At 39.1% G+C, this 19,344-nt stretch overlaps 1 protein-coding gene across 1 annotated transcript in view; it reads right to left on the bottom strand.

The window, feature by feature from the left end:
• The window catches only part of DAW1 (dynein assembly factor with WD repeats 1), a 36,694-nt gene extending 17,848 nt beyond the window's left edge, over positions 1-18,846 (bottom strand). Inside the window, exons 1-5 of the mRNA XM_057746390.1 lie at positions 18,764-18,846; positions 7,109-7,181; positions 5,232-5,376; positions 3,826-3,884; positions 1,368-1,490 (exon numbers count right to left, since the gene is read on the bottom strand). Coding sequence (XP_057602373.1) covers positions 1,368-1,490; positions 3,826-3,884; positions 5,232-5,376; positions 7,109-7,181; positions 18,764-18,803 — 440 coding nt within the window. The 5' untranslated portion in view covers positions 18,804-18,846. The remainder of the gene's footprint in view (positions 1-1,367; positions 1,491-3,825; positions 3,885-5,231; positions 5,377-7,108; positions 7,182-18,763) is intronic.
• Positions 18,847-19,344: the final 498 nt, after the last annotated feature.

The raw sequence follows: 19,344 nt of genomic DNA on the forward strand, positions 1-19,344 counted from the left end.
ATGGAAAGTTATAAACCGAGTTAAACATATGGCTAGATAAGCTTTTGAGAATTTAGTAAGGGTCTCCTGAGACAATAATACCTATATTATTCTAATCTATTCTTTAAAGAAGACAGAGGATTTAGAGAGGAAATATGATAAAGACTGCAGTCTCTTTCAAACAAGAGGCTTCCCATATTTACTGTGGATCAGGGCTACCGTCAACACCCAAGGGATAAGAGTAGACTAGCCTGTTCAACCCTTGACCAGGGAACTAAAATCTTTTCCTTTACTCCAAATCCCTGTCTGTCTTTTGTAGCAAGTCATCAAAATTTCACGCAGCTAGGCCATCATTTACAGTGCAAGCTCACTGTTTAAAAGTGTAAGGGTCTTATGGCCCAAAATACATATTCCAAAGTAAATTATAAGTGCTCAGCACAGCTGCAGAAATTATAATTATCCAGACTAACACCAAGGCCTTGCTTCTCTCCTCTGTTCTCAGTCCCTGCACATAGTTTTCTGCAGTCTCTAATACTAAAGGAAAGCAGGGCCCTTTCTACAATGTTTTCTCTAATTTTTATAATGATCTCATCTACAACTTCATTTAGTAACAATTTTTTTTCAAATATTTACTTTATGTTTTCATAGGAAATAACAGCTTTGTTTTCACACTAATAGTTCACTAGTTTAAGCAATATTTAATTAAATTTGGTAATTATGAATTGAAAGCACTACCCACACAAGCAGGTTTGTGGACGAATACAACTAATGCTTGGTAAGCTGAGGACCTAACCAGCGGTAAGAGAAGTTAAGTGTATCAGTGGGTAGCCTAGTTGCTGCAGGCATTCAGACAGCTATGAGGACCAGTAGTATGTTATTCAGAAGAATAGAGAACCTCGGCTAATCTATCGAATGGGTTAACTAGAAGTACTGTTATTTAGCATATCACTATAGACATTTTTTTTGTACCTGGTAAGACTATAAACTAACTTCTAAACAAAGTAAACCATGTTATGCACGTACATGCATCCTCCCGTGGCATCAGTCCAGTGCTATAAACATCAGCAGGAACTTCCTGTCAGAGAACTCCCAAGGGCAGAGAGTCAGCCCTGCATGAGCTTGAACTCTTGCTCACCTCTTTACTACCGTGTGATCCTGGGAAGGGTACTTGAACTTTATATATGTTATATGAAAACAGTAATACCGATCCCAAAGCTCCTTTAAGCACTGAAGAAGGTATTTAAAAGGTTTTCAAAGCACACGTCAGGCGCCCAATAACTTTTAGTTCTCTGTCTTCCGCTTTTCCTCCCCCGATAGATGGATGGAGAGATAAACAAAAGAACAAATGGATTCATAAGGAATAAGTGAACGAGTGAATGTCTTTTTACCCATAAGGATTGTTGAACGCTATGGCATAAACCACATTCCTATGACCCTCCAGGGTGTGAAGTTCCTCTCCGGAGGCAGTGTCCCAGAGCTTGCAGGTCCGATCATAGCTTCCTGTGATAAAGCTAACACGAGCAATATAAATACATCACTAGGTGAGACTAGCAGTGTGTTAATAAAGACCTCATTTTTTTTGCCTGCAAAGTTATAACCCCATTTGTCTTGCTTTTAACAATGGAAATTGAGTATGCAAAACAAACCGTTAAATTGGGAACAATACATCTAAACCTTTTGATTTAGAAACTTTCCAATTTTATCCCAAACGCAAAAAGGAGTTACTAAATAAGATAAAGAGTATTTCAATAATCATTCTTATAATATAAATAAGCATATAATTAAATAATGTTAATAATCTGTAAACTTTTCTGAAACTCTAATATATCTCAATAAATAGCATCGTTCTTCCAGTTGGCCAGACCATAATATCTTAGCATCACCTTTGATTCCTCTCTTCCCTTCACATCCCACATACAATCTATTAGTAAATTCTGCTAGCTGCATCTCAGAATACATCCCTAGTATGGTCACTTCTCACTAGCTCCATTGCCTTCCTCTCTTGCCTAAATAAACAAAATCATCTTCTAATAGCGCTTGACTCACACATGGTCCTTACAAATCCATTTTCGTCATCAAAATTGGATTTATTTTTTTAACCTTCCTCAAATTGCTTCCCAGTGATCCAGAGGAAAATTCAGACTCTGCTCAGGGTCCATAAGGCCAGCAGCTCTGGCTATCCCTGGGACCTCAGCTTCTCACAAGAGCATACCCTGCTCAGCCACATTTCCCTTCCTGCTAGTCTCTGGAGAACTGGATTGTTTCTTTCATACAAGCTCATCCTTCTACCCCTCTGGTTTACCACCATTATCCTCAGGGCCTGGAACATGACGGGCACACTGAGAAGTGTTCAATAAATATTTATTTAATATTTAACAATGCTTTAACATGACTATTCTATTACAGGTATTGTTGGTGCATTGACCTCTAATAGTTTAAAGTAAAATAATAGCATCTTAGTTATTCCTTAAATTTTCCATTAAGAAAGATATTTCCCAAACACAGGGGAAAAAATGCAAAAACTTGAAAAGCCAGTCTTAATGTCAAGTGGTGATGATAAAAGGTGAAATAAATTCTGATATATAAAATCAATCAAACAGGTAGGTTGACAAGGTAGTGTATTTTTGGTTCTCTTCTAGGCATTTTCCTCCTAGCTTCTGGGGAATGAAAATTGGTACAATCATTATGGAAGATAGTATGGTAGTTACCAAAAAAATTAAAAATAGAACTACCATATGATCCAGCAATCCCATTTCGGGGTATATATCCAAAGGAAAGGAAATCAGGATCTTGTGGAGATACCTGCACTCCCATGTTCATTGTAGCATTGTTCACTATAGCCAAGATATGAAAACAACCTGAGTATGTGTCAAAGGATGAATAGGTGAAGAAAATGTGGTGCATATATATTTACAATGAAATATTATTCGGCCATGAGAAAGAAGGACATTCTGCCATTTGCTACTACATGGATGGACCTGAAGGACATGATGCTAAGTGAAATAAGCCAGACACAGAAGGACAAGTACCGTATGATCTCACTTATGTGTGGAATCTAAAGAACAACAGCAACCAAGTTGAACTCACAGAAGCACAGAGTAGAATAGGAGTTACCAGGGACTGGGGAGGTGGGAGAAATGGGGAAACATTAGTCAAAGGTTACAAAGCTGCAGTTGTGTAGGATGAATAAGAGATCTAATGTACAGGCACAATGACTGCAGTTAATAATACTGTATTGAATACTGGAAACAGGCTGAGAGAATAGATTTGAGGTGCTCTCATCACACATAAAACGGATGGTAACTATGGAGATGAGATGTTATTTAGCTTGATTGTAGTAATCATTTCACTATGTATATGTATATCACATCATGCTGTATTCCTTACATGCACACAATTTCTATTTTTTTAAAAAATTTATCTCGTGATTATTAAAATTTAGAAATAAAGAATAGACATAGACATGGACATACACATAGAAATAAATAAGCAGAGCACCGAGGACTTTAGGGCAGTGAAACTGCTCTGAGTGATACCATGACAGTGGGTATATGTCATTATGCATTCGCCAACCTGTAGCCAACCTGTAGAATGTATAAAACCAAGCGTGAACCCTAATGTAAACTGTGAACTTTTAGTGATGGTGATGTGTCAATATCGGTTCAACAACTGTATCAGATGTAGGTCTCTGTGGGGGATGTTGATAGTGAGGGAAGCTGTGTGTAGGGGTGCAAGGCAGAAGCTATCTAGGAAATCTCTGTACCTTCCGCTCAGTTTTGCTGTTAACCTAAAACTGCTCTGAAATGAAATCTAATAATTTTTTTTTAAATAAACACAGAACCTTACCATGAGCCTGATTTATTAAGTGCAACGTTAGTCAATGGCAGTATATGTGCTCGGAGAACCTACAAGGAAAGAAAACACCACTTATTTTAAACTCAGACAAAATTGTTCAACTCATTCCTTTTAACTTCAAACTAATGAAGACATTCAAATGCGTCTTAATTATATGCAATAAATGGACAATATCCAATATCTGAACAAATGAGAAAAACACATTGGACCTTCTTTTATTAAGACCAATAACACATTTGGTGGTTACAAATAATTACAGAAACATAATTGGATCTATATTTTCCATCAATTTGCCTTTAGATAAATCATGGCTATAAGATACCAAATAGCACTAAGTTATATTTTTGTTCCCATATTGCACAAGGTTTTGTATACATGCATAAACAGTGTATATAGGAAATAAACTAAACATGTTTTAAATACACATTTACAATGTATCATTACTTTTGGAATCCTAAAGCTCCTTTAGAGTCAGGATACATCCTGTTTTGTATTTTTCCATCACTACATTGTCTAGCACATAGTGGGTGCTTGATATTTATTGAATGAATATACTTCAATTGGATCATTTGTTTACAGATAGAGTGACTAGTTAGACTGGGACAGTACAGTTTTGTCTACTGCTGGAGTGTAACTATTAACAGCATCCTCTTTCACTATCAAAAAAGTTCCATTTGGTGGATAAGGTCATGCTAGTTACAGAGCTCATATTTGAAGTTAAATAGTGCCACCTGCTGGAAAAAGAAATATTACAAGAATAACCATCCTCTTTCAGTAAAGTGAATGGATGAATACAGAAGATTGCCTGCATATTTTACATCAGACAAAATATTATAAGTATATAAATAATAAGTAAATTTAGATCATAAGAAATAAAATCAGTGTAATATAAGGCAATTCTAGAATAAAGCATTAAATTTTGCTAAATAATAAAGAAAAAAACAAAAGCTGTTTTTGAAGTAACATGACATTTGTTTTAATTTAGTCACAAAAATTATAGAGGAAAATAAGCGTATTTACACTGAATTAAAATTGTTATGCAATCCATATCAATAAATAATTTACTGAAATACAGTTGGCTTCACATGGAAGCAGAAAATTTGAAATATTGATACACATGAAACGTCTTAATATTATTCTAACTGGAAAAAATTTTAACTATTCAATAACTTATAACTACTTTAATGGTAATCCCTTAGATTTATCATTATAAAGAAAAGTTAAAGTTACTAGTACAAATCTTTATTGAACCTGTCAAGAAATAAACTTCATCTTAGCAAAAATGTGTGGGACACAAAGGGAAAGAGAAAACATGATTTGCATTTTACCTCAGATTAGTACAACATCAATTAATTCATTGAAGTTCTTCTACTTAGAAACTTTAAAACATTCATTACCTTAAAAAGATAGAATTTGTGGTTGCTGTGCTGTTCGAGTTTATTTTGTAATCTCTGTATTAAAAGTTTGACCTGGTCTGATCGTGAAGCTGTGATTAGAGGTTCTGCTTTCTGTATCTCTTCTACTAAGGCATTGACATCTGTACTGAAATTCACCAAAAAAAAAATTATTTTCATCTGTCAAAAATTGCATATACATTCATTACGTGAAGGATTGTATAGCTTTATGAAGCACAAGATTTATAATGTCAACAACACCATCATCTTTACCAAGAAATTTTGGGGGGGAAGGAGTCACATATATCAATAAAGAGCACTGTGTCACAGATGAAAGCTGCTTGGGTTCTCTCCAATGCCTCTCCATTAACTGAGACATTTCCCAAGGAAGGTGTGCAGAGTCTCATTTGCTTACCAAAGAAGGCCAAGTGCATCCTGCTTCTGAACAAGGGCTCTTTTAACTTCCTTTTTTCCTATTTCTTTTTTCTTGTAAGTGAACATATATTAAACATGCCTGATCCTACTATACTTTGCACCTTACATGTATTCTCTCATTTAATCCCCATAACCACCCTCTAATTTAACGCCTTTTCATAACTAGTTTAGTGATGAAGAAACTGAGGTTCAAAAAGCCTAGATTTGCAATATTTTTAGAGAAAGTACCTAACCAAAAACAAACATTTAAAGAATTATTATTATTATGTTATTAAATTTCTTATGGGCTCTAACATTATTTCCCTGAGAGAGAACTGGTGTGAAAAGTACAGATGCAAGTTTTCCCCAGTATTCAAATAATCTACAACAATTATGGTAAGTTTTCTAGTCCAGAATAATATTAATTCAAGACAAATATTAATGTCTGTGTACCACAAAACAGCCAAAATGGGTCATTTTGCAAAACATGTCACAAATGCATAATGACAAATGACTCATGGCCCAGCTGCTGCGAAGGAGGTAGTAGTTGGCTGACGGCTTCCAGCTGCAGGTCCTTCAGGGTCCACGTCTGCGTTTGAGACCAGGGCTTGCTCTTCTCGGCAGCCCTTGGTCCCTGGCTGAGCAAGGGGGCCGCGCAAGAGCCTGGCTGTTTCTGCCCCGTGAGGAGCTCCTCAAACCCACAAGCTTTGTTCTGAGCTCCCCCGTGGGCTGGAGAGACTCTTGTCAAATCTGCATTATCATCAAGGTTGATGTCCTCCTTCCCAACCCTGCCTCACTGGTCACCTCCCAGTAACCTTGTACCCACCTACTTCTCTCTTAGCATCTGCCTCCCCGAAATGTGAAATCTGACAAGCATATTCCTCCTCTTCATAAATAAACATATCCTGAGCCCCAGTTCTGTGCAAGGCGCTGAGCTGGGAGCCCATTCAGTTAATTAACATTTATTACCTACCATAGCTTGGGCCCTGGGAGTGTCAAAGATATGATCCCAGCTCTCAAGAAATACAGTCCTTCAGAATAAGAGTAAATACTTGGAGTGGAAATGAATCAGAGATAGTTCATAACAATGACTGAAAAAATCTGGTGTCAAAAGAGTTATACTTTCATGAGAATTAAAAAGATAATAATGCCTCTTGGAAAGGTTTCCAACTAATATTATGAATCAAAACAGATTTCCAAACTAAAAGGTCTATTTTTTTTTTCAATAAGGTTGGTTTGGGAAGAAGAAAAGAAAAGACGGATGTTCCTTTTTCCACCTCCTCCTCATTCAGCAAGACATTAAAATAAAATTCACCCAAACAAACAGGAAAGAATATACCCTGGAGCAATTTTGTTAGTAACACATTGTCTGTAGTTTATGCAACTCATCCACACACTCCTATGTCAGGGTTTCCCAGTAATAACTGTGGATATGAAATACACGTTGCATTATATAGCTAGCTTACCTGGGCTCAAGGTCAAGCAGATCTATGGATTTGGTCTTTAATTGTCCACTTTTTTCATATTCCAACATAATTCCTAAGAAAGAAACAAATATGGTATAAAACACTTACGATGACTGCCTATGCCACAAGTTAACTTACTTTGACATAATGTTTTTCATTTTTGTTTTTCCATTTTTGAAATTTTTCAATACATGCAGTGATGTCTGATTTCAAAACAAGATTGTATAGACCCACTCTTCCTTGGTCCATCCTCTAAATACACTTGAAATCATTCAGCAGACAATGCTAAAATAATGGAAAGTTGGATAGAAGAAGGTGGATGGATACAGGCCTCAGACTTTGAGGACTGACAACATGGTGAGTTCCCTGGGTTTTCTTTTCATTTCACATATATCCCAACAGTGGGGACCAGAAGGACTTGCAGCCTGGAACCACCAAGAAGCATAGATAACAAAAAATCAAGAAACAACAAAAAAGCTTGCTCTCTGTGGCCAAAGAACCAGGAAAAGAGAAGTCAGACAAAGTACTCATGGGGAGCCCTAAATTCTGCTTCATCACTGAGGCCCCTGCAGGCAGTTCTACCCACCAGTGGAAGCCCTGGACTGTTCCAGTCTGCACTGCAAAGCTGGGTCCCAGCGCAGTCTCATCTGCTTGCAGCAGCCGAAGCAGCAAAGCCTCAGACCTTCTCAATCCCTGCTCCTCAGCTGGTGCCCAAGGAGACCATCCGATCTGCCTACAGCAGCATCAGCAAAGTCCCAGGACTTCCCAGACTCCACTCCACAATGAGGTACTGAAGCAGTGTCTCCCTGCCTTTCAACCTGTGGCACAACCAGGCCCAGGGGCTTGTCCTCCACTCCCAGAAGGGTCACACAGTGAGAACAGGCACACTGGGGACATACCTTCTGCCCCTGTAGGTGGCACCAGCAGAGACTGAGCAGGAGTCTTGCTAAGACAAAGCAAAGCACAAGTCTTACACCAGAAAAACAAATCAGACCAGAGTAACATTGCAAAGGCTCAGAAAACTAAAGTATTACTGTAACTAAAAGCCCACAAAAGCAGACCAGAACCTATGTGCTAAACCTAAACGTGGTGATGGCATGCCAAAATAGATGTGGGTGGCATTTTATTGTATCTCCAGGATGCAATAAAAAGTCACTCATCATACCAACACCTGAGAAAAGATAGTTAATAAACCCCAATATTCAGGATACAATGAAAATCACCCGTCGCAATAAGAACCAGAGAAAGACAATAAATAACTGTCAACATGGATATGAATCAGATGCTGGAACTAATGATGAGGATTTTAAAGGAGGTATCGTAAAAATGCTTCAGGGGCTTCCCTGGTGGTCCAGTGGTTAAGGCTTCACGCTACCAACGCCGGGTGCACAGTTCCATCCCTGTTCAGGGAAGTAAGATCCCACATGCCACATGGCACAGCCAGAAAAAAAAATGAATGCTTCAGCAGTCATTTACAGATTCACTTGAAACAAATGAATAAATGCAAAATCTCAGAAAACAAATAGAAGTTATTAAAACAAGTCAAATGGGAATGACGGAATTATGAAAAATACAAGAACCAAAATGAAAAACTTGCTGAACAGGCTCAGTAGCAGAGCAAAGACGACAAAGCATAGAATCGGTGAACTTGAAGACAAATCAAAAGAATATGTTCAAGCTGAACAACAGAGAGATAATTGACTGAAAAAAATTTGAACAGAGCCTTTATTGTACCACCTCTATGGATACAGACTAGTGGAACTGAAAACTTTTGGCCTCAGGACCAATTTATACTTTTTCTATTAGTGAGAATTTTGGTTTTTCTAATATTTTCCACATTAAAATAGAGATTTTTTTTAAATATTTATTAAATTGTTTTAAAATAGCAATAATAAATTCACAGCATGTTAATAAAGATAGCATATTTTATAGAAATAACTATATTTATTCCCCTCGTCCCAAAAAATGTAAGAAGAGTAGCATTGTTTTACACTTTTGCAAATCTCTGCAATATCTGGCTTAACTAAAGACAGCTAGAGTCTCATCTCTGCTGCTGTATGTAAGCTGTTCCTATAGGTTGCTGTAGATAAAGTATAAGAAAAAAATGAGGTCATGCATAGATATGAAAGGATCTGAGGGCCCACAGAGTCCCTTACACTTTGAGAATCACTGCAACAGACCATAATTTGATATAACAGATATGATTCCAGCAGCATTTTAGATCAAGGGAGAATAGGAAATTCTGTCAAAACACTGTATTTACTTTTCGAAGGCATTGAAATATTGAAACAGAATGTGGCAGAGTTGAAAAGGCATGTACTTGGCATCAAACAGATCCAAGTCTGAGTTTCAGCTCAACTCTTCACTCATTTCATGATACTAATAATTTGTTTCTATCTCAGTTTTCTCATCTGTTGATAATACCTTCAGTATTCTGGTTAAGATTAAATAACCTGTATGTAAAGCACCTGGCACATATAAAATCTTATTGAATAGTGCTTATTGTTTAGCTATTAATCAAATGCTACCTTGTGACACAGTCTACATGGTCACCTGGTATGACTTAAATTGCATTTATGCCTTCTCTCCCCTGTCCCCCGTAAGACTGTAACATACTTGACAGAAGAAAACATGTTTCTTTATACTCGCAGGAGGCTCCTCCTCAGAAGGAGTTATGATGATTTATGCATAATGGGGACATGATTTGGACAAGTTCAAGTGCCAGCTACACTGTCAAATGGATGAGACTTAAGCCTCTCTGGCTTCTATTTCTCCTTCAGTGGTGCCTGCTCCTCCCCAAGGCCTTCAGGATCTTTCTATTTTCTCTCCTAGCAACATCTGTTGAATAGACTGTGCTCCTGGGTCTGTTTTGTCTTTAACCCTAGCATCTACCACAAAATTTGGTACACAGGAAATGTTCAAACAGTGCTCACTGACTATGTGAACCAACTGGTAGATGATTGGATGAGTGCCCCCAGATTGCTTAGTGCAACTGACATTCCCTGTCTTGATAGCACATGGCCTTCAGAAATAACCAACACCGTGAACAACTCCCTCCTTTCTCAAACTCTACCCTCAATAGGCTTTCATGAAATTTCTGTCTTCTTCTCCACTTTGTCACTTTTCATTCTCCTTTACTGGCTCCTCCTCTTCTGCCTGATCTTTAAATACTGATGGTCTTTAGAGTGCAGGTCTAGGAATTCTTCTCTTCTCACTTTACATTTTTCTCTGTATAAATACACCCATACCCATGGCTTCAATTACCATCAATATGCCAACAATTACCAACTGTTAATTCTTCAGACTGGACTTCCTCTGAGTTCCAGGCATGTAGATGTCTCTCCTGCACCTCAAACCAGTTCCAAATCTTTCCCTTAATCCCTCCAGTTTCTTTCCCAGTGTTGGACACCACCACTCACCCAGCTACACAGCTACAATCTCAGAAATAATTCATCTCATCACAGTCTTGCTGCACTGATTTGACACAACCTAAGCTGGTAACCCAAGCAGCAGTTGTGTAATCAAATGCAATACTTTGGGACAGAAAAGGATTCTAAATGTTTTTAAAGACTCAAAAAACTGCCGGAATGCAATGGCACAGCCTGCAAACAACTGTAATCAAGAGGCTAGTACGGCATAGTTTTGTTTTGTTTTTTCCCCCAGAAGTAATTATTTTACATCAAAGACTTGAAACCAAGCTCTAGTCTAAGAATCAAACTTCCAAAGAAAAGGGAAAAGGCTTGAAGAGCCAACCACTGCAAATACTGATCGTTTATTTCCTAAGAGTGATAATAGGCTTCTTGTGCCACATTACGTTTTTTAGCAAAATATGGATATTATTACATTGTTAAAATATTTTTTTTTATTTTACATGCCACACATTGTAGAAACGATTTAAGGCGTCTAAAAAGATATATAGAATACAAAAAGCTAAGACTGGAAGTAGATAAGAAATAGATACGTTAACAAGGGAAGATGCAAATAAAGGAAAGATCACATTTATAATTACACTGAGCCCCTAAATATAAAATTAACAAGAAATGTGTAAGACCTAGATGTACTATTGGATATAAAAGAAAATTGTCATAAGTGGAGAGACACATTTCTGGATGAAAACTCAATGTTGTAAAGATACCAAGTTAATCTATGGAGTTAAAGTAATTACAATAATTTTCTTTTTTAGAATTTGAAAATTTACCAAATATTATAACAAACTAAAGACAATAAAGTGTGGCTGCAATACAAAATTAAATCAATGTAATAGAATCACCTATCTATGGAAATTTTAAAATAATGTGATGGTAATAGTTCCAATTAGTGGGGAAAGAATGGATTATTATTCAATAAATAATGATGTAACAAGTTGGATTTGGGGAATATTAACAAAATTGGAATTAAACCACACAGTGTACAAAAATACATTCTAGGTTGATTAGACATTTTAATATTTAAAATAAAATATAAAATGGTCTAAATAATAGAGAATATTTATATCTTAGTGTCTGTGATCAGCATTTTAAGCATGATATGAAACTCAACAGCTAAAAAAAGAAAAAATTGATGAATTTGTCTGAAATAAATTTTTTCTGCACAGTGAAAGATGCCACAAATTTAAAGGCAAATGATAATCAGCAAAAAAATTTCAGCTATAAATACAAAGTTTAAAGAACTTAATTAGATTAATAATCTTAAAATTATTTTAAAAAATGAACGAAAGGCATAAATAGCCAATTTGCAGACAAAGAAAGACAAGGATCAATAAACAGACCAAAATAAAATGTTCCCAATGTCATTAATAAAAAATGCAAAATAAAATAACAGATATGACTTTTACCCATCAGATTAGCAAAGATTACAAAGACCAATAATACTCAGTAACAGCCAGGTTGAGAAAAAAGGCATTCTCAAACCCTGTTGGTAGATACTTTGAGGTGGAGGTCTTTTCAAGGGGCAATCACACCTTCAGTGGGTTGAGGGTGTTCTTAGGTATCCTTTGACATATTTTTCAAAATTAGTTATAAGTAAATGTTCCTTTTATAATAAAAAAAAAAAGAACATGGAGAAAAAGGAAGAAAAATGATAGGGATCAACATTATCAGAATATAAACTCTTGAAGATCAAGATCCCCCATGAGGTTATTTGAGAACTCAAGTATTGTCAACTACTTTTTCAGTACTTTGAACAGTACAAATTTCTATCAGCTTAAGGTATTGTCATCATCAAGCATTCTGCACTGCATATAAGGGTGTTCATGCACTATGTATTACTGAGGAAAGTAGACACTCAATAAATAGTTGAGTAAATAAATAACATAAACATTAAGTAACGTAGTCAAAATCCAAAACTCAGAGAAAGGCTGGAAAGGATTAGCCCTTGACAGCCCACACAGCATGATTGAATTCCTAAATAGATGCATTTCAAAAGTCTAGCAAGCAACTGTTCACCACAGCCAAAACATGGAAACAACTTAAATGTCCACTGATAGAGGAATGCATGAAGAAGATGTGGTACATATATACAATGGAATACTACTCAGCCACAAAAAAGAATGAAATAATGCCATTTGCAGCAACATGGATGCAACTAGAGATTATCACACTAAGTGAGGTAAGTCAGAAAGAGAAAGACAAATACCATATGATATCACTTATATGTGGAATCTAAAATATGGTGCAAATGAACCTATTTGTAAAACAGAGACAGACTCTTAGACATAGAGAATAGACTTGTTGTTGCCAAGGGGGCAGAGGGCAGAGAGAGGGATGGACTGGGAGTGTGGGGTGGGTAGATGCAAACTCTTACATTTAGAATGGATAAACAACAAGGTCCTAATGTATAGCACAGGGAACTATATTCAATATCCTGTGATAAACCACAAGGGAAAGAATATTAAAAAAAGAATGTATATATGTGTATAACTGAGCCATTGTGCTGTATAGCAGAGATTGGCACAACACTGAAAATCAACTATACTTCAATAAAAAAAAAAAGTCTAACAAAGAAATTAACAAAATTCTGCTTTCCTTATTCATGACTACCTTATTCTCAATAAGATGAAAAATGTTAAAGTCTCTACATCTGCCATTAAAAATTAGGTGGGTTGTTGTACAAATGGACCTAGAAAATAAAGTGCCAAATCTGAAACATGCATTTATTTGACTGCCTCACGGTACAGGACATCGAGGCAATATGTTCACTGAACTCCAGTATGAGCAAGAGGTTGTCAGGTGTGCAGTGAAAAATACAAGCAGAAAATAGACAAAGATGCTCCCAGGAATACACGTTGCTCTCCAGTGATTACTTCCCACAATATCTTAATATTCTTGCTCTTCCCCTGGCCGTGAACTATATGCAATAGGTATGATCCCCAGAACACTTAGGTAAGAAGCCGCTACCCCCAAAATTCTGCAATGTACTGAAAGGCTAAGCTTCAAAAGAGAGCAGTATTCCTTACCCAGCTCATATTCAATCAACAGAAACCTTTAAAGAGTTCAAAACACCAACCAGCTCAATTAATGCTTATTTAAATTTTTCTTCTGGTCAAAGAACAAGGGGCCCATATGCAATAAATAAAAGACAAAGATTGTCATAACTGAGTCCATTGAAAGGCATGTATTCAACACCTATCCTTCACAAAGTGAAGGGCTTCTGAATTAATGAAGGTAACCAAGATAAAAAAGGAAGACCCCGTTTTATTAGCCATACTACTGCTACATTCCTTTAGTCTTCAGGAATCTAGGTGGGGAGAGGAATAATCCATTGGATGCCAACAAAAGAATGCTCCTGACCTATATGTTATTCAAAAGAAAATGGGAGGACTGAAATTAAAGGATTAGGAGGTGAAATATAATTGCTTTGCAGGCAGAAGGGATAAAGGTAACATGAGACGGATTCGGTGGTAAGTGATTACTTTTTCCTATTGGATAATGTTATTGTAACACCCACCTACTACTCAATAGTACCTTGGCAACTTGCATATTATATGGCTTACCAAAGACTGAGTATCACAACATGCTAAAATAATCTTATTGTAAGATAACCATTAAGGCAATAATCACAGCCATGAGTCTAAAGCTTTACTTTTGAGTTTAAGATTGCTATTAGAGGGACTTCCCTGGTGGTGCAGTGGTTAAGACTCTGTGTTTCCACTGCAGGAAGTCAGAGTTCTATCTTGGTCCGGGAACTAAGATCCCTCATGCTGCACAGTGCCGCCAAAAAAAGCAAAAAACAAACAAAAACAAACAACCAAACAAAAACATATATGGAAAAGAATCTGAAAAAGAATGGATATATGTATATGTATGGTTGAATCACTTTGCTGTACACCTGAAATGAACACAACGCTGTAAATCAACTATACTCCAATATAAAATAAAAGTAAAAAAAAAAAAAGATTGCTATTAGAACCGTGGGGTCTCTACTAGAGACTTCACTCACCTAAAGGCTCTACTCTAGGTGCTAGAGATACTGTAGTGAACGAAATTGACAAAGTTCCTGTCTTCACAAAGCTTTTATTCTAGTAGGGAAGACTAAGCTAGATAAATAAGTAAAATTATGGTAAGTTGAATTGAGATAATGCTAAGGAAAGACAAAGCAAGGAACGGGGTTCTGAAATACTCTGAGAAGTTGCAAATTCTAGAAAGGGGGGTTTCACTCTATTCACTTTACTCTTAAGAGCTAAAAAATGTAAAAGTGCCAGTGTCCAGGGGAAGATTATTCCAGGCAAAAAGGCCATCAACTGCAGAGACCTGGAGTGGATGCATGCCTGACCTATCTGAGGAACACCAGGAAGAGAAGTGCTACTGGAGTGGGGAGATAGGGTAAAGCCAGAAAGGCAAAAGGGGAAGATCCTTCACAGCCTTGGACATCATGGTCCTTTCACTTTAAATGAAATGAAAAGCCATTGAAGGGCTGGAGCGCAAGAGTGACAAAAATTTATGCTCTAACAGAGTTACCCCACCGAAGTGTGGCAAGTGCGGAGGCTCTAGCAATAAAGAGAATGGTGGCCATGGTTCTGGAGAGCAGTTCTTGAAATCTGTATATATTTGAAGGTGAGTTGGCAGAGTTTGTTCCTGGGCCAAATGTCAAGTGGGCAAGAGAAGAGAAAAAGATGAGTCCAAGGTTTTGGCATAAGCAAGTGGAGGAATGGCGCTTCCATTAACTGAGATGAGGGAGACCATGGGAAGCCCCATGTGAGATGCATGTTGGATATCCGAGTGAAGAACCAGGCAGGCAGGCAGGTACTCAGGACTACTCAGGGTGGCTCTTAAGCTTTGAGAATAAATGAAATTACCTACCAAATGAGTATAGCTAGAGAAGTCCAAGGACAGATCTCAGGGATACTCTAATATTAAGATCAGGAAGAAGAGGACAAGATAACAAGATGGACCAAGGAGTGACAATGAGGCAGAAGGGAAAAACACAGTGTGTGTCCTGGATGGAGGGCAGTGATCAAATACGTTGAATGCTGCTGCTTGCTCAAGAAAGGCAAAGACTGAGATGCAATGTGGCCATTGGATTCAGCATCGTTGGAGGTGGTCTTTGGGGATCTTGAAAAGAGCCCTTTCAGTGGAGCAGTGAGGGTGAAAACATGAAAGGAGTGAGTTCAAGACAGAAGGGAAAAGAGAAATCAGAGGCAACATTATTTCAAGGAGGTTTACTCTAAAAGGAAAGGGAGACTTGGCAGAGTAGCTGGAGGGAATCAGGAGACCTGTGGGATGGGGGCTGTTATCACCATCTGACTGACAGCTTAACAGATCAAAACAAGTTGCCCAAGTTCCACATTTTTACATAGTGAGAGCCAGTTATTCTTAACCCAGAGTCCATGTTCTTAGCCTACACTCTACAGCAAATGGACGAAAGCGAGGCATTCATTTATCAGTCTGCTTATGGGAATCAGCACCAGCCTACCTACAAGCACAGCCAAAGTAAAGTTGTAAAATGCCTAGAGAACAAACTATTCATCTTAATTTAAAATTTGCCTTTTCGTGTTATTTTAATTGGAATTTTAAGGGGGAGAAAATGAGTATCCTTACTACAAATGCTAACTTCAAGTCAGAGAAAGTTGCACTCTGACAGGGAGGTAAAAGCAGGATCCCTTGAGTTTTTAAACATTTATTCACAACAGTTTCCATGCTTGGGTCAATTTGTTTCATCATACACATTCATTTACGTATGCAGTCACTCAATAAACATTGAGGGCCTCCTATATCTCAGAGTCTCTCCTAGAGCTGAGACTACAGCAGTGAAGAAGAGATAAGGTCTCAGATCCCATGGAGCTTACATTTTAATGGAAAGAGACAGACATTTAAAATGTAAATGGGGGACTTCCCTGGTGGTGCAATGGTTAAGAATCCACCTGCCAATGCAGGGGACATGAGTTCGATCCCTGGTCTGGGAAGATCCCACATGCCTCGGAGCAACTAAGCCCATGCACCACAACTACTGAGCCTGTGCTCTAGAGCCCAGGATCCACAACTACTGAAGCCTGCACGCTTAGAGCCTGAGCTCCACAACAAGAGAGGCCACTGCAATGAGAAGACCGCACACTGCAGTGAAAAGTAGCGCCCACTTGCCCCAACTAGAGAAAGCCCACGTGCAGCAATGAAGACCCAATGCAGGCAATAAATAAATTAATTAATTAAAACACACACACGCGCGCACACACACACACACACACACAAACATAAACAGGACTTCCCTGGTGGTGCAGTGGATAAGACTCCATGCTGCCAATGCAGGGGGCCCAGGTTCAATCCCTAGTCAGGGAACTAGATCCCACATGCATGCCGCAACTAAGGAGCCTGCCTGCTACAACTAAGACCCAGGACAACCAAATAAATAAATAAAAGAAATAGTTTTTTTTTTCTAAGAAATCAATTAACTTTAAAAATTCTTTTTAAATAAAACATAATAAATACACTTTTGGATGATGATAGATATAATAAAGACAATAAAACAAAACGGCAGAGAGTAAAATCAGTGCAGGGAGGTGCTTCTTTGAATGGTGATAAAGTAAGTTCTCGGAGCAGACGACACTGGACCAAATGAAGTAAAGAAGCCAAAGTCTTGGGACAGCTGAGTCCAGAAAGAGAGAATGATGAATGAAACACTCTCCGTTAAGTCTTGGAAGAACATCTAAATTGTAGTGAAGGTAAAGAAGTAGGGTTCTGGAAGTCAGCAGAATAGCCTAAGCCAAATCCTGCAAAGTGTCAATTTTATTCTGAAAGTGATGGGAAACTATTGGAGATGTTTAGTCCAGATTCCACTGGCTGTTAGTGACATACAGACTTTAGAGGATGAAGTTAAACCAGGGATCCAGTTGACAAGCCCAGGGATGGTTGAAGTACAGGTGATGTTGGTGAGATGGAGATGTGGGCACAGGTGATAGCTGGAAGAAGGGTTGGGTCAAGAAACCTGTGCCAAGGAAATGGAGAGAATGTGATGGAGGCACAGAATACTTTGGAAGTTGAGCTGACAGAATGCACTGATGGACTGGATAGGGGAAGGCAGAGAGGGGCAGTGAATGATCACAAGAGAAAAATAAAGGATGACTGAGGTTTCTGCCAGAAAAAGTGGATTGGTGGTGATACCATCTATGGACTGGACACAGCATGAAGCAGCTACATGACTAGGATGGGGCTGGAGAAAAGGAATCATGAGGTCTCTACCTATTAGACATCTCAGTGGAGGTGTTGACTAAGTAAATGGATGCACTGCTGTGAACAGTGAGACATTCAGTTTTAGATTCTTCAAGTCCCACCCCTCACAAAGTTACCCAAAATCAAACCAGTCCAAAGTGATCTCACACCCCTTTGACATCTTAATGACAGTTCTTGTCCAAACTTTTCATTGGGCAAGTGTATTTTGTCATCTACTGCCTTGTGGCAAGTTTTGCAGACTTCTTACTTTATATTCTTATTTTTAATGTGAGTTCCAAATTACAAGCCAAGAATTCTGCTCCTATTTGTGTCCCTGACAACCTGTGTGACCAGTGGACTTCACTTACTCTCTAAAGGTCACCATGTCCTCACCTATAAAACAAGAGGACTAGGCAAGGGTATCCTCTCTAAAACTAGAGCATTCTAGCATCCTCTGGATTTATCTCATAATCCTTAATTCACTGGAACTTTTTTAGAGCCCCATGGCAAGGAGCAAAAAAGTGTAAGCAGTAGGCCTTCAGTAAACATTTCGATTGATATGTACAGTCTGGAATTCAGTCACTAAGGTAATGTGCTTTTTAAGTATGCATTTTCCTTCCCATACTCAACAAAGCTTGACTTGCTCATTCTGATGCATTTAAAGTAAAAAGCAGTGTGGTTTTTGTCAGTGTCTTCCCTTCCAGAAACCAACATTCCACGACATCACTAATCACCTCCTCTCCCTCCCCATCCACTTCATTCCTAAGTAACCAGAAAGAATTATAACTCAGCAACTTAAAGTTTAAAGACTTCCTAAAAGAGTCTTTTTAAAAGTTTGGAGCAACAGAATCCAGCATCTGAAGCAGTGAGGGCCCCAAGTTAGGAAGCACCAGGCTTCCCATCCCACAGGGATCACCCGCTCTAGACCCCACCGCTCGGGTCCCCGCACCATCCTCTGCCCCAGACCCTCCTGGTGCAGGTCCCCACATGAGGGCAGAGGGGGCCCAGGCTGTACCTGGCGGGTAATACCGGAGCAGGAGGCTCTTGAGCTTCATTTTCTCGCTGGGGGACCACCAGCCAACCGATTTGGTCGCTATGGAAACGGCCAAACAGCGGAGGGCGCCGGCGCGCATGCGCGGGCGCCGCGGTACGTTCCCAGGGGCTGGGCTTGGAGTCCGAACTCTTGGGGCTCATGGTGCAGCTGAGGCGTCTCGGGACTGGGGTGAAGGCGCGGTCCGGGAGGTACTCCGGCGCCGAGCGCGCCCCGGCCCCACCGCCGCCTCCATCTGCCTCGCGGTTCCCCAGGGTGGGCGGGGGGCCCAGGTTGCCGCGCAGGGAGAGCGCTCCTGCCCGCGCCGCCGCCACCCGAATCTGCACCCCTCGGTATCTGGGGCGAATGGGACCAGGGCCCCTCATGTCTCCAGTAAGGGTGACCTCACCAGGGGCGAGGCACAGCCGGGGACCGAGGGTCTCAGATACAGTCTGGGCCACGCGCACTTTAACCCATAGGATTTCCAATAGCGAGGAGTGGGAGAAAATTCCCGCTCACGGTTGCCATTCCCGGCCCCTCGTGGCCTGTGTCTGTCCTTGTCCCCA

This window comes from Hippopotamus amphibius, chromosome 8 (assembly GCF_030028045.1).
Source record: "Hippopotamus amphibius kiboko isolate mHipAmp2 chromosome 8, mHipAmp2.hap2, whole genome shotgun sequence".
Lineage (NCBI taxonomy): Eukaryota > Metazoa > Chordata > Mammalia > Artiodactyla > Hippopotamidae > Hippopotamus > Hippopotamus amphibius.